Here is a 24,170-nt window from a genome sequence, read left to right as displayed (position 1 = left end):
ATAAAAGCTACAAAGGGTTCAAAATTTGCAGATGGGTCTACCGTAAAGTTATCAACTATTAATTATAGCGTTCGTGAGACAGCAGACGGCTGCCGTCAAAGAGACTCAACTCTCTGTCGTGGACTAACCTATAGACAAAATGAATAGCCTCATTATGGGTTATGATTTAGTAGTTGGCTACAATAAAAGACACAGGAAACATAAAAGCTAGAAAGGGTACAAAAACTGCAGATGGGTCTACCGTAAAGTTATCAACTATTCATTATTTCAAAGGCATTATTTATATATATATATAAATTTCAAAACATCATATCTTTACAATAAAAAATCGCTATGAGGAAGTGATTTTAACCAAGAGATGAAAAATAAATAAATAAAAAGTAAGTAATTGTGTTAAGCAAGTAAGCTTTAGTTACCAGAGGATTATTTTCAATTTATCATTTTTTCTGGTGCAATTAATTTCGGAGTGAAGTAACAGAATAGTTTTAAGGTACTGTATCTAACCATATCGTCGGCAGGTTCAAGGCAAACATTCAACATTCAGTGTACTAGTGTCTGTACAAATTATGTATCAAAAATGTACTTAATATTTGTCACATCAATAAAGGGTACTATTTGTCACTATTTTGGTATTGACTGCAAACTTTTTCTTCTCTTGCTTGACATTTTTCTCATTTTCTTTTCAACAAGAAAACATGCAGTTTTTTTATAGTGTTCTCCTCTGTTAAGCTGTGTAACACAATTCCCTTTCACTGCAATATCACTATATAAAATTCAAGCTATCATCCATATATTATTTTGTTTTTGTAGAAAATAACCAAATAATGAAATGAAACAATGACGGTTCAAAGACAGCTTTTTTTACTACCACAAGTCTTTTTTAAATCATTTTAACAATCATGTGATGAATTAGACTTAGCTATGTACTCTTGCCAAGATAAACATTTTTGTACGGTACAGAACAGCCCTTGTTCTCTATGATTATTATATTAAGGTACAAAGTCCAAAGTAAGCAGCAGATAAAATTGATACCATCTACAAATCTGTGTAAATTAATTGATAACAGGACAACTAAAAATATCAAATCAAACACAAGTTAAACTCCACTAAGCAATCATTAGATTAAAGTACAGAGCTATCATGGTCTGTAAAAACAAAGAAGAAAATTAAAGATGTGGGAATAACACTTTGAAGGTTTAATTTAGATAACAAAACGAGATAACAATGATTGCCTGTTTACTGTCTCTGAGAATATCTGCTAATATTACTACATGAAGAATTTTTGTTTGTAGTTTGGTCGGTGACTTTGCAAAATGTGTTGAAGCTAGTTGTAGCAATGAACTTTTCATTTATTAAGCGAATACCTTTGTAAAACAGCCAGAGTGCTAGGGTTAACTCTATGGAGACCATCCAAAAGTGCTATGCTCCCTTGCAATGCGGCCGTTACGAGCGGCGTCATTCTCCATGTAGTATCACCCGTTGGTAATGTCGCTCTCTGCTGCAGGAGGTCGCGGGAGGTCATGTCCTAGAAGGAAGTTCAAAATAAGTTCGTAGAGGTTCAAGAATGACCATTTTGACACATACAATACTTTTCTAATCGAGGTTTTTAAAGCATTGCAAAAAATGGTGGGAAAAAAAATATGGTTAGAAATCAGAATTTCTTCTACGGGCAGCTCTCGTGCACTGGTTTTCAGTACTTGTTACTATTTCATTTCATTTAAAAATAATAAACTTAGTTCTGATTCTTGGCTGAATCTTGCAGCTTGCACAATGTTTCTTTAATCTTGTACAGATGACATTCACAAGTACCGGATTTTCAATGAATCAAATATGTCTTGACAAGCTCAATTTTTCATAGATATTGGTCATAGGAGAACACTATATGTTGAAATTGTATTAACAGCATAAAAAAATGAATATAAAATATCCAATCCCAAATAAAAAGCTGACGCTTAGCAATTCACCTTGCCCTGTGAGTATGCATTTACTTCCACACAGTTGAAAGCTTTGGAGATTTTTGAAGCATATTAAACACCTCCCTCTAGTTACATGTCTTGACCAGAAATGTTGGAAGTATAAAACAACTTATTTTTGCGTTTCAAATAGCTTAACAAGTATTTTAACCATTTTTCAATGACACTGTTTTCATACAAATAGAAATAATACGGAAATGTACGATTCCTTATTAGGAGGATTTTGATAAATCTGGTGTCACTGATGAAAGATTCTCCTCTTGTTTTGTCAGGTTTGCCATTCTCAATTTATTTATTTAGCAAACTCACTACGTTGGTAACTGAAGTTTATCATACATGATTTTAAATTCAAAGTTTCAAACATACAGGTTACATACAAACATACAAACCTGATACAACTGGACAGTCTCAATATTGTAACCGAGACGTTCTGCAAACTCATGAGCCAAGACAGATTTTCCACAGCCCTGTTTAAAAGAAAATTGGTTCTACTTTAAAAAAGTTGTCACAATTTAGCTGTAACTCTGTAACACTAGCTGCAATACATTGTGATAACGTGTTGTACACGGGCTCCATAACCAGACTGGGGGGGGGGGGCTTGGTGGAGGGGAGGGTTGCCAAGCCGTGCAGACTACTGTGCCCCCCTCTCCCCTTCACCTCACCATCTGTGACACCACCAAGTGTACAAAAACTTCACAAGGCAGTGAACAGGAGTTTTGTGCCCCTCCTTTGATTGTTGGTGCCCCTCCAACTCAGAATTCTTGGCTACGGGACTGGCTATACGTTACTGTATGTGTTATACTGCATGGATATGAAGTTTTATTAAGTTTTGTGTGTTGTAAAGAGTCACAGTTCAAATATTTCATTTGTCTCTAAAACGAAAAAAGCCTCAACAAGATTCCCAAAAATGAAATGCCCCAAACAGATTGGTGACAAGTTACCCCATAGAGATAGTAAAGTGACCTTTGAGTCAGGAAAATTACTGGTAGTGACTCGATTTTATCTCTTGAATATTTTGTATCAAAATTCAAAAATGGTCCTGCCAATACAGATATGTTTAATGACTATGGCAGCGTCACTTACCTTTGGTCCAACTAAACAGAAATCCCCGACGCTATGAGAGAGGAGCATGTCGGTCAACATAGCCTCGTGAGAGGTCGTGGGAATGAAGTGACCGCTGAAGTTATCCGGAGGGCTCGTCCGTGAACCCTGCGGTACCTGATTGACGGGAAGGAAAATGTAACTATGGTTTAATGATAATAATAGAATTAATGACGAAATCTTCAAGAGGACATAATTACGGGTTATTTTATATAGCACTTGGACTTTACAGCTTTCAAAATAGAAATATATCTGTGCATCAATAATATGCTAGATTGAACAAAAGTGGCCACAACTGAATCTTCCTCCATGGTTCAAGGTATTAAACAGTTTTCAGTTTCAAAATTAAACTGCACGACTTTTGATTTTCTTCTATTACTTGTGGTTACCAGTTTCTGGAAGTTTTGTTTAGTTTTTATTGTTTAATCCAGTAAGCATATAACAGAGAACTTTTCCCTTTGTTACACTATTTTTTTAACCCTCCCCCCTCACCCCCTCCCCCACATTTTCCTTGAAGTAATATGCTATAGAAAGAAGGAATCATCATCATTGCTAAGTATTAAAAGTAAAGAAACTTGCATATGTCATCAAGGACTATGATTACTTTCAAACACTTTCACATCCCCCCTTCCCCCCCCCCCCGGAATTGTGAAATAAGTAATCCAGAACAGTTTATGGAGTGATTTCATCTCTGAAGATGACCCTGTTAAATCCTCAGAGAGTACTTACCTTTACCATATGGACCTGGCTCCCACTCTGTACTTGCGCCATGGCAACAGGTTGCTGAGCTTCGGAGTTTATCTCCAGCATCCTCTGGGCGTGTTCCAGTGGCTGCTCCTCGTGAAGTTCAAATTTCTGCAGATGAACAATACCAGTGGTGATGACAAAGTAGAATTTGTGTACCCATTTGTGAGAAACCAGCAAAAAAGCCCCAAGTTGAAATTGAAACCATCTATGATTATTGCTTGAGATGGCATATATCATTCAACTGCCAACTGGGAATTCAACCTTTGACCTCCACACCAAACAACAGGGTTTTGTTTACTCATGGTAGATCAATATATGCCAAGTTTAAAGTTCATCCAAGCCAACCTTTTGGAGTTACTGTGTTTATAATGTTTTCAGACTGTGAGCTCGGTGACCTGTAGTACCTTTTGATGTCCCCCACCCCCCCTTAATTTCAGTGTTCTTGTACTCAATAAGGTGGATTAACATGCCAAGTGTAATGTACAGTCAAGCAGTACTTTTATTAAGTTCCCAGACTTTGGCCTCTGTTGACCTCACCTGACCTTTGATCTCCAGAAAAAGACTATAAAATTTGAGTACTTGCTAATATCCAGATCCACATACCAAGTATGAACTTCAACCACCATGCCATTTTATCATGTTTACAAGGCAAGACATAAAAGGCACACATATACATAGACATGCACACACTTGCCCATCTTCATAGCATAGTCTCTTTTTGACTCTGAAGGGGACTAATGCAGGAGAAGAGCACTAGGCCTGCCTGACACATGATTCGTGAGAATAAAAACTCTTTATCTATCAGCTATAATTGTACTTGTGCACCTACTGTGATCGTACAAAGTTATTACCTCTAGCATATCGACGATAGTGGTCTTTCCTTCTTTGGGCATGAATAACTGGTAGGGATAGAGCTGTTTCACTAACTTGTTCAAGTCTGAGGACGGTGCAGTGTTCTGAAAGAAAATTGCAAAAGAAAAAAAGAAAGGTTCCAAGGTAGGTCTGAATGATGACAAAGTAACCACAAACCATCAAACCCTCAGTATAAGAGAAATTGGTCAGCACAATGAGGTGACTTCTCCTTCGTGGCATGGGACCGTTAAGCTGCGGTCCCAGGACCAGGAATGAAGGAATGGGTGCGACATGACAATTCTGTATCAAAATTACTCAGAACAGCTTATCGAATCAGAGAAGGCTTGATATAAGCCGATTGTTCGTCCACAACCATAGCATGAAAAGAGTTTGAAATGACCTTCTGTTAGCTTCCTGACCTTCCTAGACTTTATAGTTGATTTAAAACCTAAAGAGACTGATAAGATTCTGAATCCAGTAAAGGAAAATAAGAACAAAAATCTACTTGAGAAAGAAGACATCTGTTTTCTTGTTCTTGTCATGGGAGTATGTGAGAAAAAAACTGGTATTAAAGACATACCAGTATTTGGACGATCCGTTCAAGATTCTCGATAGGAAAATCTGGCAACTGCAGCTCTGCGAGTTCCTTGGTGCGAATGGCGGTTGCAAAAGACAAGATCTGAGAAATTCTAGGACGAACAGAGGGAAAGAAAAGTTTACATAGATCATTGAAGTCATTAATAGCTATCAGGACCGACTCTTCCAGCCTATCACAATTGTATTTAATTGAAGTATCGCAGAAAAATCACCGACATTTTCTCAAAAAGTAATTACAGGAGAGGTTTAACTTTCAAAATTTTTAATCAACAATTATATGAAGGTTAAAAATTGAATATTGATAAACATCTCTCAAGCAGAGGAACAAAAAGAAGAGCAGGTGTTCTCAATGAATTTTCTACGTGGGCTAGAGAAGAAGCGTTGGGTTCGAGCAAAGAGCACCGGCATTTCACTATAACTAGATTGGACAATTTCCAATTTGCGGAAAAGATTGGTAGGGTGAACAAGCATACTGCTTCAAGAGAACAATTAATGCAGGATTGAAAACATTTTGGTCCCGCGGGGCCACTTATCGAGAAACTTTGCAGTAGGTGTTAATTTTGAATTTAAAAAATCCAAAATGGGACCAATGACTTTTCAAGTTTCACTGAAAATCATTTTGGAAATTTTCCACTCCTAGCTCTGGGCCATTTTAGTGTCCCCATAACACTTTCCATAATGATGTCAGAACTAGAATATGTACACAGTAGAGGAATAGAAACAGAATGAGCTGGCATTGCTGGAGACGAATCCGATCCACGTACACGACAGGGAGTTTAAAGCTTAACTGTACTTAGACAAGGACATGCTTGAGCAAAAGACAATCGCAAGTTTACGAGTCAAATTTGTAGCTTTAAATTGACCACATAATATGCAATTAAAAGTAGGCTTACACACACTTACTTGTCACTCGGAACATTTGGTCCCAGAGAACAGAGAAGATCTAATTGGTCCTGCAAAGTAAAAAATAAAGAGTACAAGAAAAATGAAGAAGAGAAAATGTGAAGTACTCCCCCACACCTGCCCCCACCCCCCTCATCAACCCCACTACAAATATTTTTCAACTTAATATGTCATCCTTGTCTTGTTGTCTTTGCCATTTTAAAAATTGTTTTAATTTCACATTCACTTACCCAATTCAGGGGGAAATTATTTAAAAAAGATTTATTAAAACAAATATGAAAGAGCCAATCAATAATTGGCATTTATTGGGTTGTATTTGAAATAAATCTGGGATGTCTTTCCTGGTTACATTTAACACAAGCTACTGTTGCTCTGCTTAGAGCTCAGAAATTCCCAGCTCGGTCACTATAGTCCCATCCTAGTCGACAATTTTGTTGCTCTATCACTTACTTTTAATTTGAAAAAAAAAAGAAAAAAAACCAAAACATTGAATTACATCAACTTACTTTGTAAGGTAGCCCTTGGATGTCCCTTGCTTGGAATCTGGACCTCAATGGGGGATCTAGAGGGTTACCTCTATATTTTGGGACTGGCAGGCCTAACGCTATCACTCTGAAATCCTCATTCACTCGAACTAAATTCCAGTTAGAAAGTTCTTCTTTTGTGTGGTCCTGTAGATTAAATCAATTTTTTTTTTAATGTCTCATTAAAAGGCATCTTCCAAGGATCAACTGACAGTTACATTTCCCGCCTTGTTTGCCCAGCCTATACGTCCACATTCTTAATTTGTATATGTGTGTCGAATTTGCCACAATTCTGGCGGTACCACAGATTACATTCCATGATAACATTCCATGACTTAACAGTCTACCAAAGTCATGCAAGAAATGATGAAATAACTCATAAACAGCAAATGACACGGGTAAAATAAATATTACAACAAATGTTTTGGAAACAGAGTTTTCTGTACTGGACCAAAAGAAGAATACGTTGCTCGCTAATTAGCAGCAGCCACGTAGATTAACCCGGCCACAGATACCTTTTAAAAGTTAGATCGCTGAGTATCCTGTTAAATGTGACTGTTTCATGGCTTGGATTAGACTGATGCAACGTTTGATACGTTTTATACAGCCTAATACAATATGCAACCAAAGAATCAGTATTCAGAAAGATGAAGCCCGTAGCGGCCAAGTAACGGTCACTCACCTGTAGTAATTTATCGTATCTCTCAGCTGCAACCAGGAATCGGCCGTCCTCAAGTTGCATCTCCCTATTCTCCAAGAGGTTGTTCAAGACTGGCAGGACATTCCTCTCAGCCTTCTCTATGCCCTCCAAAACCAACACTCTGCCCTCTACAGCCGCTCTCACTGCACACTGTAAATGCAAAGAAAAGTGTTATTTGGAAACCGTTCTTCTCTAAACAGATGTTGTTTTAATTTCAGGAATTTACCACGTTTATTGAATGTACTTTTAAGAAGCTGTAATTTTTTCGAACTAAGTAAGGATTCGGAAGGGAATAATTTAATTTGTATTAGTTTGCATAGCAAACTTAATTGTTGATCAAGATTGAGGCATGGTAAAATTTTAAAAATAGAATATCTCACTTAGGAAACTGCTCTGCAGATGATTTGAGCAAGAGTGACCATTTTTTTTGGACTTTCTAGCATATTTAGGGACATTGATCTTTACTTTATAAGCCTTACTTGATCAATGTAAAATGCATTTCCCTTCTGGATTTCTCTTCTCTGTTTGAGGTCAGATTCTGTTGTGTCTCTCGTAAGTGCAATATATTCCACCTCCCTTTGAGTCAGTTCCTGAAAATATAGAAATATAGTTATAATCCTTTTATACGAAGAAAAAACAAACAAGCCAAAACAGGAAAAAAAAGACAAAGTGACTGTTTAAATTGTCATTCTGAGCTGGTTTTGCCACAATCTGATGTTATCACCTCCCCCCCCCCCCTCACACTCCACCAATAACAACAAAGTTTACAGTATTCTCAGTACTTATTGCATATTCTGAAGATAACACATTCATTTCAGTTATGAAATATAGATACAGAGAAACTGACAGAATAGAAACAAGCAAATAGATAAAAAAAAACAGACAAGGCTACTATGCTTGAAGATTCTTTCAGAAATCAAATTTAATTGTATCGATACCAGATATTGCATGGCCAGAGCTCTTCGTAGGGGTCCTGGGGGACCAATCAGGAACACATCTTGGCCCAGCGCATCCTTCTGCATAATCCATCTTAAATGACGTAAGACAGACTGTGGAAGTTCTGAGGATACTGTGGGGCAAAATTATAACATATTGCTGATCAGTTTAGAATCATTTAGAAAATACTTGCCCCCGGCACTGGTTAAACTGCACAATTAGTAAAAGGTCTTCTACCAATTAGAGTGGCACTTTGATTATGGTCGACAATGTTACCAAATACCATAGAGTATTAATTAAATCAAGTTTGCAATTGCTACATGGGACCTGACAACTTTCATATAAATAAGGTAATTATGAACTTGCCAGTTTGCATTATTTTGTAAACCAGACACGTTTTCCTGTTCCTCACATGTTAAATAGCAAAATGATGAATTTTATTTCACTATTTGACATTACAAACACAAAGAGTACTTAAGCTAATGAAGTTCACATCTGAAAAGTCAACATCAAATCAAAAGATTATCAGTATTGAAGCAACTTACAATATTTTGTTGGTACTAATTCCGGTCTTTTTGCACTTTTCACTTCTTTGCTGATGTCACCGAGTGTGACCTTGATCTTGCCTACCAGTGAGGATGAAAGAAGTCATATAAAGTTATTAAACTCTTAGATTCATTACTTTTGTTTGTTAAGAATGAAAGCCAAAGCACACAAGTGATGAAAACAAGTTACATTCTCAAAATTGTATGTGATACGCAGGATTAACTTCTTAAAATAATGCAAGTTATGAAAATACGTTAAACTTGACCTGTCATGATGTGTGACTTAATTGCTAACTCTTTATGCTGTTCCCTGTCAAAGATGTTCACCAAATTTGGACTTCATTCACAACACTGGGTACTGTACCTACTGTACCACCAGAAATCTGGTATGGACCTAGATTATTCTTGTAATAACATATAAACAAGTTTGAGTTGAAAATATGAAAATAGATTGAAGTTTTGGCCCTTAAATGAGTACCTGCTAGATTTCAACATTGGGTTTACATTTCTCTGATACCCTGCAATACACTAACAGTGCATCCTATTGATCTCATTATGTCATAGGCCTGGGCTAGGCCTACATAATTAACGGTTATTAATGTCCCTGCAAATGTTATAATCAATTCAATTCAATTCCATTTATTTCTCATATGTACATAACTCACTGACAAAAGTAGTTATAACGAAGAATTGCATATGATGAGTTACAGAAAAGAAAGTATTATTTTGTGTATGGGTTGAGATTTTGGTTACATTAGTTGGTTTAATTACATAAGCCAGTAAAGTTGGTAACAAATACATGTGAATTCTTTGATTTTTGAAAGGTTGCAATCCAAGTACAACTGATTAGTCGTATACCGTTTGGTTTTCTTTGTGAGCAGCTTTTGTAATCTATTTTGTAAAGTCTGAAGATGTTTTAGGACAGTAGAACATGCCCTGCCATAAACTTCAAAAGCGAAAGCCGAGGATATATATAAACGAGCAAAAAATCTGTTTTGCAGTATCAACTGCAACTTATACTGGTTCTACAGTTCAATGCTTGACAAAACATAGCTTTTACTTGTAATATGACACCCGAGCCTTGCCTTCAGTAGCTTAGGCTAGGCCTACCCTCGCACATGATAAAGTAAATGAACCGGTTTCTTGTACAAGAAGTGTAAACAAACCTGTACTGTCTGCCGAACAGTATCGTATACAAACACGTTGAGATGCCGGTGAACTTGCTAGGACTCGTTGTAAATTACCAAGTCGTCGAAATGAGCTATTCGTGCTCATTTTTAGCAAATAGTGCATCTTTAAGTTTATTGCAGAAGTAAATTTTATGTCATAACTTGCTTTGTTTCTAGTTCGGGAGGGCAGAGAAGCGTTTGGCCGGCGAATTTCTTAGACAAGATCACTTTCAACATATGCACTCGACCAATATTACGCAATTCTAAGGCTGGGGTCAAAGGGCACTTCATATAATAGTCATGGTTTACCCGTCGTGGAGTACATGAGCCACTGATTTTTCCCATGCAAATCGTGCATCTATCAGTAATCAGGAGATGCATAAAGGAGAACGAAAAGTTACATTCGTCAGAATATTGGTGAAGAAAGTAAAATTAACTTACATTAAAAGAGTGTACATTAAAAGTTTATGAGGGAATTCTTATCTATAGCAGGTTGCCAGGTTCTTTTTCACGAAAACAATTTTTATGCAATCATGATAGCCTATAGGCCCTAGGCCTAAACTTGATAGAAACTGTTGCTGTGCCGATCAACTGCATCTAGTGAATGTTGCACATGCAGACGGATTAACTTGAAGACAACTGTTATCAGTCCTTTCAACCAGAAATCATCCGTTGTTAACATATATACAACTATAAGAAATACAGAAACTGTGAACAAACAAATATCAAGTTGTGTATGGAACTAAAAGTGCAAACTCAAAGAGCGATGCATTTTAGGAACATTCCATAGTATTTATTGTGTCTTTAATACACTAAGGTGAATTTGAAGGAAGACCGGAGTTAATACAAATACAGAAACACGATCTGCGGTACACAAAATACTGCTACTTTTTTTTGGAGTTTGCATGGGAGCCTATCATCAACAACACTGATTAATCATTGCTTACATGGCTCATTCTTTAAACATCGGATAACCATTATTCAGTATATCTGGTTACCCAATTCATTTACTGAATTAACGAAAAAAAGAAAGAAATGAGAGCTATAGTAATGTATATCTATAGGTAACGAGGTTTTCAAGATATTCCCTTTTATGAAATACCAAATATCTGAATGGTCGATCCTTCATGGCTTCAGAGATTAGGATCATCGGCTCCTCGGTGCAGACCTAACTGTTAATCTATTATGTTGTAAATTCTAGTAAACTCAATCTAAACATGTTCTCTTAACTGGTGTTGTGGTTGAGTGGATAAAGGCGGTGGCACTTGAAGCAATCGGAGGCTTAGCAATTGGGAGGTTCCGTGTTCGATACCCGGCCGGGTCATATTAAGGCAGTGGGTTTTTCTTCCAAGAGCAATCTACGGTTTTCCCATCTGACATTACTTTCTAAATTGAATTGATTCTCCAAATGTGAGTTAAAATGTTGAACTGGAAGCCATCCGACGTGTGAGTTGTAATCCATAAGCCCTTGTGGACGTATGGTCTGTAATTTAGACTAAATAGTTCAGTCACTTTAATTGATAACATTCACTTAGACTCTACGGTATTGAAAACAAAATAACAGTGGAAAATAAGGGCATGTTGTTATGTCTGCAACCTTTGTCAACAACAAACAAATCAAATAAACAAAATCAAATTGAAATAAAGAGTCTGATTCCGGCCATTTGGCATTTATTTGACGTTAAATCATCGGCCCATTATGTATGATGTACAATGGAACAGAGCGGCTTTGCTAAACTTGGACGTATACGACTCATGAGAACTAAAAAACTTTAAAAAGAGAATAGTTTGTCCAATTCATGTCTTTATAACTTCTCCTCCTACAGATATAGAAGATTCTTAAATCACGTTTATTTGTAAAAGTATAGCTTATATTACGCATGCACTACCCTGTATACATGTGATGTCATGCATTGATAACACGTCAACAGTGTCTGTTTGTTCATGTTTCACTAATGCAACAAGAACTACAGTAACTCCATATTTGAAACATACTTTATAAATTTTGGTTATAGCTTTACTTAAGCTACTGAATATAGGCCCAGACTATATATCCTCGGCACAAAAATATCAAAGACTGGGCCCGTATAAGTTAAGTCTTGTCATACCCTTACAACCTTGTACTGAGTTTGTCAAGGTCTCTTAGTTCATGCTTAAAGCAAAGCACACCCAGCTTTTGATGTATTTTTTTTTAATTTGCTACAACCTGTAATTAAGAAAGTAATATGAACGAAACAAAATGAAATCGTTTATTTGAACATATTCGACGAAATGTTTCAATAGGTCACTATTTCTTCTCTTTTGTCTCCTAATTGTAGAATTTTATAGAGAAAGGGGGGGGGGTGAAGGGTTAGATCGGGGACCAAGGCCTGTGCCCCATTTCATCCAATGGTAAATCTTGTACTGAACAAGACACATTATCGATATAGACTATATACTGTATAGGCCGATAGATTTGACCCAAATTCTATAACTTTTGTTTGATAAATTCTATCGCTTCTTTCCTCATACGTACACCCAGGTCAAAGTTAAATGTTGGACCGATCCAGAAAATCCCGTGGAAAGCTTCTTCGTAATGAACCAATTTCACTTTCACACCTGCTTCTCTGAGTACATTGCTGTACAATATTCCATCGTCTCTCAAACTGTCGAATCCACAGGTCGCAACGAAGGCTTCTGGTAGTCCAGAGAAATCAGTTCGGCTCATGGCACTCATTCTGGGGTCCAAGACCGTATCTTTGATCCGGGCCCACATTTCAGGGTCACCATGGTCCTTGTTGGAAGGACCTGAGAAATACACTGGGTCTCTTAATTCTTCTGGAATGACGCTGACATCTGTGATCGCGTGATATTTTTGGCTCTTTTTAAACTCTGAAGAGGTATGGTTATTTTCAAGATATTTCTTTTCGAATTCCTCGTCGACTTTTCCAAACATATGATAAGTGAGAAACCGCGCCGTCTTTTTCCTAGATAACATACCACCGTCTCCAAAGTTGTATTCATACTTTTGGTAGGACGGCCCCCAAGAATTAATTTTTTGGACCGAGGGATATATCAGAACTTGAAGTTTGTTATCTGGCAACGTCTTGTCGTCATGGAGATGTTGTGACGTCAAAGCCGTCAGTGCTCCACCGGCGCTGTCTCCACCAATCCCAATTCTGGACACATCTACTCCATATTCTTTAGCATGACGGAAGAACCATTTCACTGCCTTCAAGGTGTCTTCAAATGGGACTGGAAACTTAACGTCTGGGCTTAGACGATATCTAACAGAAATGGAAATGAGTAAGTTTGTTATAGATTTGTTTTGCATCGGTCACGGTGAATTATTGTGGACATTTAGTTGAATACATAATATAACATCATCATCTTTAAAGATGAGTTTTGCGTTGGATTGAAACATGCCGATATTCTGACAAAATCACATCATCATCAATTTTAGGAACATTCCAGAAATTTAGCATATGTTAGATTTGAAAATCTCATTAGAGTTTATAATTTAAATTTTTCTCTGACTATAAAATATCAAAACTACAATTCTGCCGAAAGTAAATCTTTCAACGGCAGCATATATGATAGCTCCAGTGCAGTGGCAAATTCAACTAAAAAAATTCAAAAGAAATATGTTTGGTCCAAATTATATAATATTTTGTATTTTATATAATACACTTTTTACACAATAGCAATTCAGTACCTCTTTTAAGAGTATTATATCACCATATGTAGTAAACACCAAAGTCCAAACAGTGCTTCTCTACTTACAATTTTAAAGAGACGTGTGAAAATCGGGGGGGGGGGGGGTAGGGGTATGCCGCGTTGGTCCATCTAAACAATGCAAGTCAGTTTCGCAGAAAATGACCAATACCATTAAGTACTTTCTCTAAGGAAACTACTTTGTGCAGGCGGAAGGAAAGGATATGCCTGTCTGTTGTACTAGCTCATCATAGCACTTCATGCATTGTAATGATTATTCATGTTATCCTGAAAGAGCGGATTAATTAATATGACGTCACTTACTCCACCGATACGACCACGGCGTCCAGTTCATCTGCCATTTGTCTCGTCAAACCGTCATACAATTCTACAAGAAATCAGGCAGATTTTTGTTTTCACATACATTGCCGTGACATGAAAAGCAATGCATGGGCTTACAGCCCTGGGTCAATTTCGGGGGGGGGGGGCGAGAAAACATGGCGTGGGACCGGCCGGAGAAAGTAAGGGATAATGAACAGTGTAATCTCATGTTTATAATATACTATAGTGGAAATATAAAGTGGCATCCTGGTGACAATTGTCCCCGAGGCCGACCTGGCTCGCTACGCCTCTGATTACAGGTTGTATACAACATTAGGTTGTGTCCTAGGTTTTTTTTTTTTTTTGGGGGGGGGGGGGCGAATAAAGTAGCACGAGAGAAATAAACATCGACACTTAATTTAAAACTTGATAGTTTTTGGTCGGTAAATTTTGATTTGTGAATATCTTTGAGATTAAAGTATTCCTTGTATACAAACTTTGCACCTTCAAGTGGCTACGCTCATAACGTACCAACATTCGGGGCAGTAGATGCTTAAAAGGTTTTTTTTTTAAAACAAGTCCATCGATCTGTAGCCTACACAGCAGACGCGTTATGGACATTTTGAATGGCATACCTGTGTTCATGATGCAGTAACCACCTCCATGAATGTAGATAAACCCTGGTAAGAGCTCTGTCCTCTTGTGCAGAGGCTCGTATAGTCGAACGTCCACGCCATCAAATGACGTCACCGATGCTTTGAACTTTGACCCTGGAGTAACTTCCGGTGGTGTCTTCATCAATAATCGTGGAATAGTTCGGTACACATGGATGTCGTTTGGATGGTTAGGCCAGATCAGATCGTACGCATCCACCTTGGAATACAATGCAAATAAATCGGATTTATTACACTGCAGTAATTTAATTCTCTACCATTGATTTATGATGAATTAATTTGTATTGATGAAGAAAAAGAGCTATTGATGATTGACAGTAAATGGTAAATTTGTTTCACAGTGACTTCAGTACAGAAAGATTATGTTGCTGTGCCTCATAGTTAATGGCACTTTTACATATTTATGTAGACGTATATGTATGGACAATATCTCAGCAATAGGAGTGACGTTTTTAATATGTAGGAGTTGGCTTTTATTCAAAACTATATATTTTCCCTCCAGCCTAAATATCGTTTTGATCGGATTCCCACATGTACTAGAGCGTACAGTGAAATATGCTAATATGTGAGGGACGGTGCTTATATGCAAATTTAACATACAGACAAACAGACAAACAAACAAGCAATCGGTATATCGTTTACGGGACACAGTACATATAGAAGTGTGGTATACATGCAGGGCTGAAATAAGAACTAGACTAGATGGATCAGTGCCTATGGGGCCCAATAGGGTTTACGGGCTCAACATGACGAGCACATTACTTCAAAGGTAAGGATGGGGAAGGGCGGGGGGGGGGGGAGGTGAGATATGTTCAAATTTTCCTAGACTCATATCAGGTAGGTGTATATGAACCTTCATGGATGGGCTGTATACATAAAAGAAAGTTAACGAATGAGGGTCGTGGCTAAGGGATCGTTAACTGCGGGTCAGTAGGTGCTCACCCGCCCCCCCCCCCCACCCCCGCCACCCTGCCCCAATACATTTCAAAGTTTAGAGATGAAGGAAGTTGCAATTCTGCACTGGTCAGGAACCGACTTAAGCCAAAACATTATTTAATCTTTGCAAAAAACTTTTAGAAGAGGCGGTCGCATCATCTCATACTTAACTTAATCTGATTTTCAAAATTCATATCGGTATACTCATGTGGACATAAATTGATTCCAAAACATTGTTAAGGAATCCATGGCCTAAGTTACATTTTGTTTGATATGCATGGCTATATAGTATCATACGAGAGAGAAGAGCGCTTGGTATGAAATGTTGAGTAAGCAACGAAATGACTTAACAAAAACCAACTCACGATAAGATCGAGAAGTCTTGTTCCTGCCACTAACCGGCGATATTTGAACGGTTCGGTTATACCGTCTGGTACGGGAGTATATAACAGATAACTGACCAGTATCACCAAGAAAATTACTGTGTATTGCCAGATTTTCATGATGTCTAATAAACTAAATATATATCAGAGAAATCATTTCTTGCAATGAAATGTATCTAAATCCAATTCACGACACCGCATGCGTCGTCCGAAACAGCCGTAAGAAAATACTTTCAACATTCGCTAAATAGATTATAGAAAGCATGAAGGTCGCCCGATATCTTCAACCATAACTACACACTATTGAAAGACGCGATGCTTTACTGTAGTATATAAATATATATATATAGGCCTATACATATGCCAGGCGGTTGATTTTAATCTCAGTTGTCTAATCAGTCAGTTTGTTGTCTTCGTGCAGTGTACAATACCATATCTTACCACTATTTCATAAAAGTTCAAAGGCCAATATACTTGAGCTTGTGTTCATGCATGATAGAGCATGGTTGGCGTATACAATTCCTTCTCTGTCACGTAAATACATGTAACAGTATCCCTTGTCTACAAATCCCCTTAAATCTATCTCTTTGTGTTCACCATGCTCATTAACCTGTCTGTATTCTGTGCGTGTTTTTGTCACTTCTGTTACTGTTACTTGTCATTTAGCCTTTGAAGAAGATTCTGCTAGGATCGAAACGTCAGGCCAACTTACTTTTACACATTCCCCTACACAGGCTCTCTATAGTGGACAAGCAGTTTGCTAACAGTTTTATTTTATTTTGCCGTAAATACATGAACACATTAATTGGTACAGTTATATTAGTCCGCAGTATTAAAGAGGGTGTGAAATGTAAATTTTGATATGAATCGTCTTTTTTTATACACTCGTAGCTTTCCAGTGATACCCAATTTGTGTCAAACGAAGCTTGCATCCTCGAGGAATAAACGATCAAAAATTCGAGGGTAATAACATCTTTCTAAAAATTGTTGTATATACGGTAATGCGACGTGACGTCAGTCGAGGAACCCAGTTCACTTCAGGGAAGCTATGTTAACACACAACATTACACTGCTGCACTGCTCTTTAGTAATGGAGATTTGGTGTTTTTTACGTAAATTTATCTCGTAACTGTTAAATATGCCGAGCCGATGTGTGGTTGCAGGTTGCTCCATCACAAGTAAAGACGGATTTCACATGCACGCTTTTCCAAAAGATGACAGATATCAGTGGCGTAGGAAGGTACTTTTGAGTGGGGGGGGGGGGGGGGGCTGAAGACTGATGGCCGGCCTGGGGGAGGGGTCTAAGGGGAGGGGGTGTCCCTGTTTTTTTGCATTTCCAGGTGGCCTCAGATGCAATTTGGTGCAATATAGCACACTTCAACACCCACTCCATTTTGTAAACTTAATTTTGTATTTTCACCTGGCCTTAGATGCAATTTGGTGCTCCAAATGAGATTTTTTTTCTCATTTGGAAATGAAAAAGGGGTTTTCTGACTTGCGAAGCGGGGGGGGGGGGGGCGGAATGATACTTCCGCCCCTCCACAATTTTCACTGGGGGGCTGGCGCCCCCCCCCCCCCAGCCCCCCGGTTCCTACGCCCTTGACAGATATCGAAGAATGTGGACACGGTTCGTTCAAAACACTACACATACACAATGTTACGAGTGCCTGTAGGCATATACTATTGCCAAATAACTTGTTATGACCACAGCCTAGGCGCCTCCTTTATGCAGCAAATTACAATTTTTGGTTTCGATGTTATTCGTAACCTTTGCATTCATGATGGCGTATGTGGGTGTGTGTGTGTGTGTGAGTGCGTTTGTGACGCCCAGCTTGTAAACACGATATCTGATCAAGACGGGAAGGTCAGACCAATTTCATATTTTGTGTGTAGAAGTACCACATTAGGTACAAGAAGCCTATTGTTTTGGTGAAGGTCAAAGGTCATTTGGGGTCGCCGGGGGTCATATTATGAAAACCTTGTAAACACGATATCTCAAGAAGGGAAGCTCTGACCAACTTCATAGTTAGTGTGTAGAAGAACCACATTTGGTCCAAGAAGCCTTTTGTTTTTGTGGAGGTCTAAGGTAATTTGGGGTCATCAGAGGTCAAATTGTGAAACCCTTGTAAATATGTACACCCTCACTATACGTTACGTCAGATTCATGAAGAAAACTGCTCATGTTACATCATCGAAACCACAATGCTTTTTTTGCATTCTGGTTGTTATTGGCTACCTGGTACTTTTCACACAATTTAAAGCCAGTTGGATTTAGAACAATCAATACTAGATCTGCAATTTTTCATTCGTGGTAAAACTGGCGTTGTGTTATGATTTTAACGTAACAGTTGGATGATAGAACTTTACACGGGCTAGCCTGTTGTACAACCTCTATAAGTTAGGTCTAGACCCCATGTCAGTACCACTACTAGTACTATAAGGTTGCACTTGCTTTTAACAAAATGTCACAATTTCCTCGCACTGTAAGTAACAAATTCTAGAAGCTTTGCTACGACGTTAAGTAGCTGGATCATCAACATTCGAATCAATTTAAATCATATTATGGTCTTAATAACAGTGGTTTTGTTTATGCTCAACCGACCAGTTTCGGTTCAGGATAGTCCAACCGTTCTGCTCGGGGACTTCCATCGGCAGCGACGCGTCTCGGCCATCGGGATCGTTATACAATTCTTCTGCAAGGGGCTCAAATTGATAGGGAAAAACACTGGTCATTACCCTCGAAAACTATTTCTTCCTCAAGAAAATAATTTTCGTCAAAGCTTACGAATGTTTTGAGAGGTGAAGGCCCGTCGGAAGATTCGGGAAAATACTTTTTCAGTTGATGAGGAGTATGTGGTGTAGTAACATGTACGTAGTAAACTGTATGACGCCGTAATAGTAAAATCGGGGAGTCGGCTTTGGCTGAAATGGTCCCTTTACTGACGTCATATGAACTGCGGTGGGAAGCTTTGAGTTTTTCATGAGACTGCTCGGGAGGTATCTAGGGAATACTTCGACAGCGAATTTATGGCTTTTGCAGCTGCATTTTACGGGAAGTAGTGAATGGGTGCATGGTGTTATAGTAATGTAGATAAACCATTCTAAGATATGTCAATTTACTATTTCTCTGCTGAAACTAAGTGTCACATGATCTATTTTGTCTAACATTTTTCATGAAACTAGGTCGTATATACCCCTTCAGAATGAACAAGACAGGTAGCACGCCTCTGCCAGTACGTTTTATCTTCATGACAATACCGTTGCTAGTTTATCGTTTGTTAAACACAACCTTTGTTCTCTGAGACTGCATGTCTTTTAGCTGATGTGTTGTCGGTGGATGGTGTTCCCGATACGTTGATCTGTTACTATATACCACGTCAGGGTTGAGAACTTGAAATACAAGATGAAGAAAGGACTTTTCTTTCTGGTTGCACTATGCGCCTATCTTCTATACACACCAGTGCCGGAAGGAATTACGGAACCGCTGAGGTATCGAACGCTCGTGGCCGGTACAAAGTTGATAGATTTGGTCGTAAGTATAACATGTATAGTTGATCTGTGTAATCACTGATTGATTAACGAATTTGTTTTTCTACGTGGGTTCATATGCTGTACTGTTATTTCTCTCTGAATAGTGTTTATATGCGATACAGGAGGAAATATATTTAGTAATGGAGGGGACGGGGTGGGGGTAGGGGTTTGGGTGGATGTGGGGATGGACGTTGCGGGGGTGCGATGGTTGATACCGACATTATGTAAATATGCTGGCCTACGTCATGATTTTGTTATACCGATAGCTCGAGCTCAAAGTTGTGTCTTGCTTTCATATTTTGGATGGTCCAATCAGATCAATTGATCTGATTGGAGACCTACTCACGTTTGAGACTGTAATATCCTACATAGCGATATTGCGTCATATAGGTATTATACAGGAGAAATAGATTACGAATTTATACTTTATCGAATCGATACCATATGCATCTTCAATCGATACCATGATACACTTATTAAATGTCTCTTCGCATAGGCGAGATGCAAAGATCTCATTTGGCCGAACGCACCGAACGACATGACAACGTTCAGACACGCTATGGATATGACAGTGATTGGACTATCAGACACAAAAACTGGCTCAAATTTTAAAGCAAGGGTGACCTACTTTGATGGCGTCAAAGTTCGTCTATACGAACCAATAGAGAAATCTTCATCTTTGCTCCCTGGATTTATCTATTATCATGGAGGTGGATTCTGCATTGGAAGCACAGGTATATTAAAACTTTCATTTCTGAATAGTATTGATACCCTGCACGCTATGGTAGAGTACGTGGATAAAAGGCGCTGCACGCATTAGAAGCAATTGCAACCTTTATACAGCTTTTTAGAGATCGTCCGATTCCTGGTCGGCCAAAGTAAGGTGGTTTTCCGAAGTGAAATGGCTTCCATCTAGGAAGTTGAAAATATTTAAGGTTACAGAAACGCAACAATCAATTCGCTTATGTGACAGTGATCTAGTGAAGAAACCTCCCCAGACGGCAGCTAAGAAAAACCTTGTTCCGTTTGGGAGGTAGCCTATGGCATAGGTATCGCACCACAATTAGAGTAGTGCACGTCCGCCTGAGAGATAAACCATTGTCGGAAAGTAGCCCTAAAGCGCCCTACTTTTTATATTTTTTTATTGTGGCATTTTCTGAGTCATCACCATTCTTTTTTATGCTTGGATGTTAAAGAGGATGAAATAATCTACTGATGGTCTCAAAATCTGGAGGATTGAACGCGATTTAAGGTATTTTAGAAAATCTTGGATGAAACAAGAAGATTCCGCAGCGACAGCTGGCTGGCGGGAAGGGGAGCACTATGATAAACTTTGAGCTCTTCTAGCTCAAAATCTAAACGGTCATGGTGGCACTAAAGTTGAATGTTTTATGATAGCCCAAGCCATTAGCTATCATATGGTGGGTAGAACATGTCAGTTGAAAACTTCTACCTATGCCTTATCGGCCTTGGAAAGTGACGAGTTTAGTGTGTAAGTCAATGGGAGCAACTAAATGTGGTGCGGTATACCTATAAAGGTTGTGCCTGGGAGCTGACATTTTGTAAATCTGTGATGTCATAGCGCCACTAGGATCTGTAACCTATGGCTCTCACTTTGTTTTCATATACTTTCAAGTTAAAATGTTAACATTGTTGACACTGAAACCAATATCATCGTTTTATCATTTTACGAGGTACAACATTTTGAATTCAGTATTTGCAAAACCCATCACCTAAGATAAAAAATTCTAATAAATTAAGAAAAACACGTAAGTGAATACAAGTGCCTCGATCGATGATGTAATATTAAGTCTTGATGAAGTCTTCAGCCTTGTGTGTAAAAAAAAACCCATTAAACGATTTTTCCCAACTGAAATGAAGTTTTCCTTAGCATGTTTGGTGAAGTTGCCCATGACAGTTATCTACATCACCTAGACTTATTATGGTGGCTGAGTTTGTGTCTCCTGTCTGTGGAGGTGGGGAGGGAGGAGGGGAGGGAGGAGGAGTGCTCTTCGTGACATTTATACGCTTTCTACATCGCTATTGTAATCGATTTATCCATTTTTAAGACACAGAATATCCACAACAAAATATCAATTTTTCTTCCTTTTTTTGGTTCAAGAATTTTACGATGGTGTCACAAGGCAAATTGCTGATGATCTCAACGCCGTTGTGATATCTGTCGAGTAAGTCATGGATATAATATCTTATTGAAATCTGCTAAAACCCCCAAAAAATTGCTAAAACAACAACAAAAAAACATAGAAAATACGAATTCCACCCCAAAATATTTTAACACATATTATAAATTATTAAAGGGATTGGAAAAAAGGTATTCTTCTTCTTTCCTCTCAGAGTAGGAGGGGGTGGCCCCAATTTGAGGGGGGGGGGAGGAGGAGAGGTTTTCCTCATTTATCTTATTATCTTAATTGTTGGGTCGTACATAGTGTGTTTAATCAACCTGAATTACCCACCGAAGAGACTTATCATTATATGTACTTACTGGACCAACGGCTGCACGTTTTCAATTGATAAAATGAGTTCTTGCGCACAACGTCAAAAGTTGATTAACGCCTTTTTAGAATGTAATGTTGGGCCGTGCATGTATAGCATTAACTTGAAGATGATCGTGATTCTTGGAAAAAGAGCACAGTGCACAATGCACTCTGACTTTAATCCCATCCATCCGTTCCACCCTGGAACCTCCACCCCCTCCCAACCCCCATCACTAACGAATTCCATCTGGATTGACAAAACTGAAAATTGGTTCTACGTTCGTCTGCATTCTGAATTTTCATTCACAAGTTGTTTTGATAAATTGTTCCAACAGCTATCGACTAAGCCCAGAACATCCATTTCCTGCTCCATTTGAAGACTGCCTGAAGGCATCTGAATGGTTTATCTCGCACGCAAAGGAGTTTGGTGTTGATGCCTCCCGTATTGGCATTGGTGGAGACAGTGCTGGAGGTTATCTTACTTCCTTGGTGACACAGTTCCTGGTAATGAAAAATGTCCAGACAAAAGTCCAAATGCTTATTTATCCAGCAACACCCCTTCTTGATACGGCGACTCCAGGTTTTCAGAAATACCAGCATGAATTTGGGAACGGTGGTACGCTTTCTCTCCCAATTATTGCCAGGTTCTATTTGTATCATATTTTAGGTTCTAAGAATCCAGAGTTTGAAGAGCTCTTCATTCAGAATAACCATCTCTCACCATCGATGAAAGAGACAGAATTCGTGAAGAAATATATTAATCACTCCTTAATACCCGAGAACATGAGATCACCATCATTCTATAAAGGTCCTACCGACCCTAAAACAGGATCTGAGGCAATGTGGAAGGAAATTGAAAAAGTTTGTCTTGATTCTCGATTTAACGCATTCCAAAATTTGCCAATGAAAGGACTACCACCAGCGTACATAATCACTTGTGGATTTGATTCTATTCGAGATGAAGGAATACTGTACGGAGAGGCATTGAAGGCGTCAGGAGTAGACGTGACCTGGAAGCATTATGAAAGCGCTTTTCATGGTATCTTCTGGATGGAACCGATCGTTAGCTTCGAACTTGGTGCTAAAATGAGGAGAGAAGCATTAGAATTTGTCAAGACTTTATTGTAATGATGATCAGTAAGAAAAATACAATATTGAAAGATTCCTACATGTAATACAAAATTTTAATTTGTTTTTTATAAATCGCTCTTTAGTTTGTAATATATATATATATATATATATATATATATATATATATATATATATATATATATATATGCGATGGGTTTGAGAGGTGGATAAAATTGTTTGGTTTTTCGTGCCAAGGATCTCTCCCTCTCTCTCTCTATTGGTCATATTTCTTTAAGAGTACTAAATTTAGAATTATATTAAACAAAACAAAGTGGAATCGTGAGTAGATTCCTTTCTTCATTTGTTGTGTGTTTTCTATTAAGAATTATTGTCTACGAAACAGAAAGTAAACAACAAAGCTACTATAACTATTGAATATTCAAAGCACACCACCGGTATGGCACTCACTGTAAAACAATGATCTTGTAAATTAAACCGTGACTCGCTGGATTGCTTTACAAAGACACTGACGTAATAAGAACGTGTGTAGTAGTCTGACGCTATACGGATGAATGAAACTGGTTTAATTTACACATGTACTCAGAGAAGTACCACTCATGCATTGTTTGAATTGAGTCAAGGGCTGCCTTTGGGTTGTGAATTGACTTTGCATCACGTGGCCAAACCATGTTTAATATCAACGCTTAATGGGATACCATCACCCAATGTATTGCTGCTACAACTGGTGTCAACCATCATTACTGTTCCTTTAGTAAGGAAAGTCGTCACTGTTTTTTCACAATATTTGCAAACCGACATGTCCGTTCCTGATACGAAATACACGGTAGCGCAACAACAAAAAACCGAACGCTCTCACTGTTTCTCTCAATTTGAAGTATTTTAGACTCCACCGTAGCCGTTAAGACGTCAATATAACCGTCTGGAAGCCTTATTTGTTAGCAAGAACAAATCTTGAAACTTCATGTTGTGTCTCAAATTAACACTTTTGTAAGACATGC

The 24,170-nt window shown here is 38.3% G+C and overlaps 3 protein-coding genes across 3 annotated transcripts in view; 1 reads left to right on the top strand and 2 right to left on the bottom strand.

Annotated features, from left to right (window-relative positions):
- The window catches only part of LOC139974739 (von Willebrand factor A domain-containing protein 8-like), a 37,632-nt gene extending 27,327 nt beyond the window's left edge, over positions 1 to 10,305 (bottom strand). The window contains exons 1-13 of the mRNA XM_071982121.1: positions 10,045 to 10,305; positions 8,879 to 8,959; positions 8,336 to 8,466; positions 7,877 to 7,987; positions 7,380 to 7,547; positions 6,680 to 6,844; positions 6,174 to 6,223; positions 5,254 to 5,362; positions 4,673 to 4,777; positions 3,804 to 3,929; positions 3,057 to 3,191; positions 2,363 to 2,440; positions 1,365 to 1,525 (exon numbers count right to left, since the gene is read on the bottom strand). Of these exons, the coding sequence (XP_071838222.1) occupies positions 1,365 to 1,525; positions 2,363 to 2,440; positions 3,057 to 3,191; positions 3,804 to 3,929; positions 4,673 to 4,777; positions 5,254 to 5,362; positions 6,174 to 6,223; positions 6,680 to 6,844; positions 7,380 to 7,547; positions 7,877 to 7,987; positions 8,336 to 8,466; positions 8,879 to 8,959; positions 10,045 to 10,171 (1,547 nt within the window). The 5' untranslated portion in view covers positions 10,172 to 10,305. The remainder of the gene's footprint in view (positions 1 to 1,364; positions 1,526 to 2,362; positions 2,441 to 3,056; positions 3,192 to 3,803; positions 3,930 to 4,672; positions 4,778 to 5,253; positions 5,363 to 6,173; positions 6,224 to 6,679; positions 6,845 to 7,379; positions 7,548 to 7,876; positions 7,988 to 8,335; positions 8,467 to 8,878; positions 8,960 to 10,044) is intronic.
- Positions 10,306 to 11,696: 1,391 nt separating this feature from the next.
- Positions 11,697 to 16,457, bottom strand: LOC139974746 (arylacetamide deacetylase-like). The gene is made up of 4 exons (XM_071982132.1): positions 16,037 to 16,457; positions 14,697 to 14,934; positions 14,065 to 14,128; positions 11,697 to 13,313 (listed from the first exon to the last, which is right to left on the bottom strand). Exons 1-4 carry the CDS (start codon positions 16,172 to 16,174, stop codon positions 12,515 to 12,517), a joined length of 1,239 nt encoding a protein of 412 aa, XP_071838233.1. The 5' UTR covers positions 16,175 to 16,457; the 3' UTR covers positions 11,697 to 12,514.
- Positions 16,458 to 19,042: 2,585 nt separating this feature from the next.
- Positions 19,043 to 23,321, top strand: LOC139974747 (arylacetamide deacetylase-like). The gene is made up of 4 exons (XM_071982134.1): positions 19,043 to 19,586; positions 20,082 to 20,319; positions 21,708 to 21,771; positions 22,416 to 23,321. The coding sequence occupies exons 1-4, from the start codon at positions 19,458 to 19,460 to the stop codon at positions 23,206 to 23,208; spliced, it is 1,224 nt and encodes a 407-aa protein (XP_071838235.1). The 5' UTR covers positions 19,043 to 19,457; the 3' UTR covers positions 23,209 to 23,321.
- The last annotated feature ends 849 nt before the right edge of the window (positions 23,322 to 24,170 follow it).

Source organism: Apostichopus japonicus, chromosome 10 (genome assembly GCF_037975245.1).
Source record: "Apostichopus japonicus isolate 1M-3 chromosome 10, ASM3797524v1, whole genome shotgun sequence".
NCBI classification, from domain to species: Eukaryota; Metazoa; Echinodermata; class Holothuroidea; order Aspidochirotida; family Stichopodidae; genus Apostichopus; species Apostichopus japonicus.
This window is presented reverse-complemented; position numbering and strand designations above follow the sequence as displayed.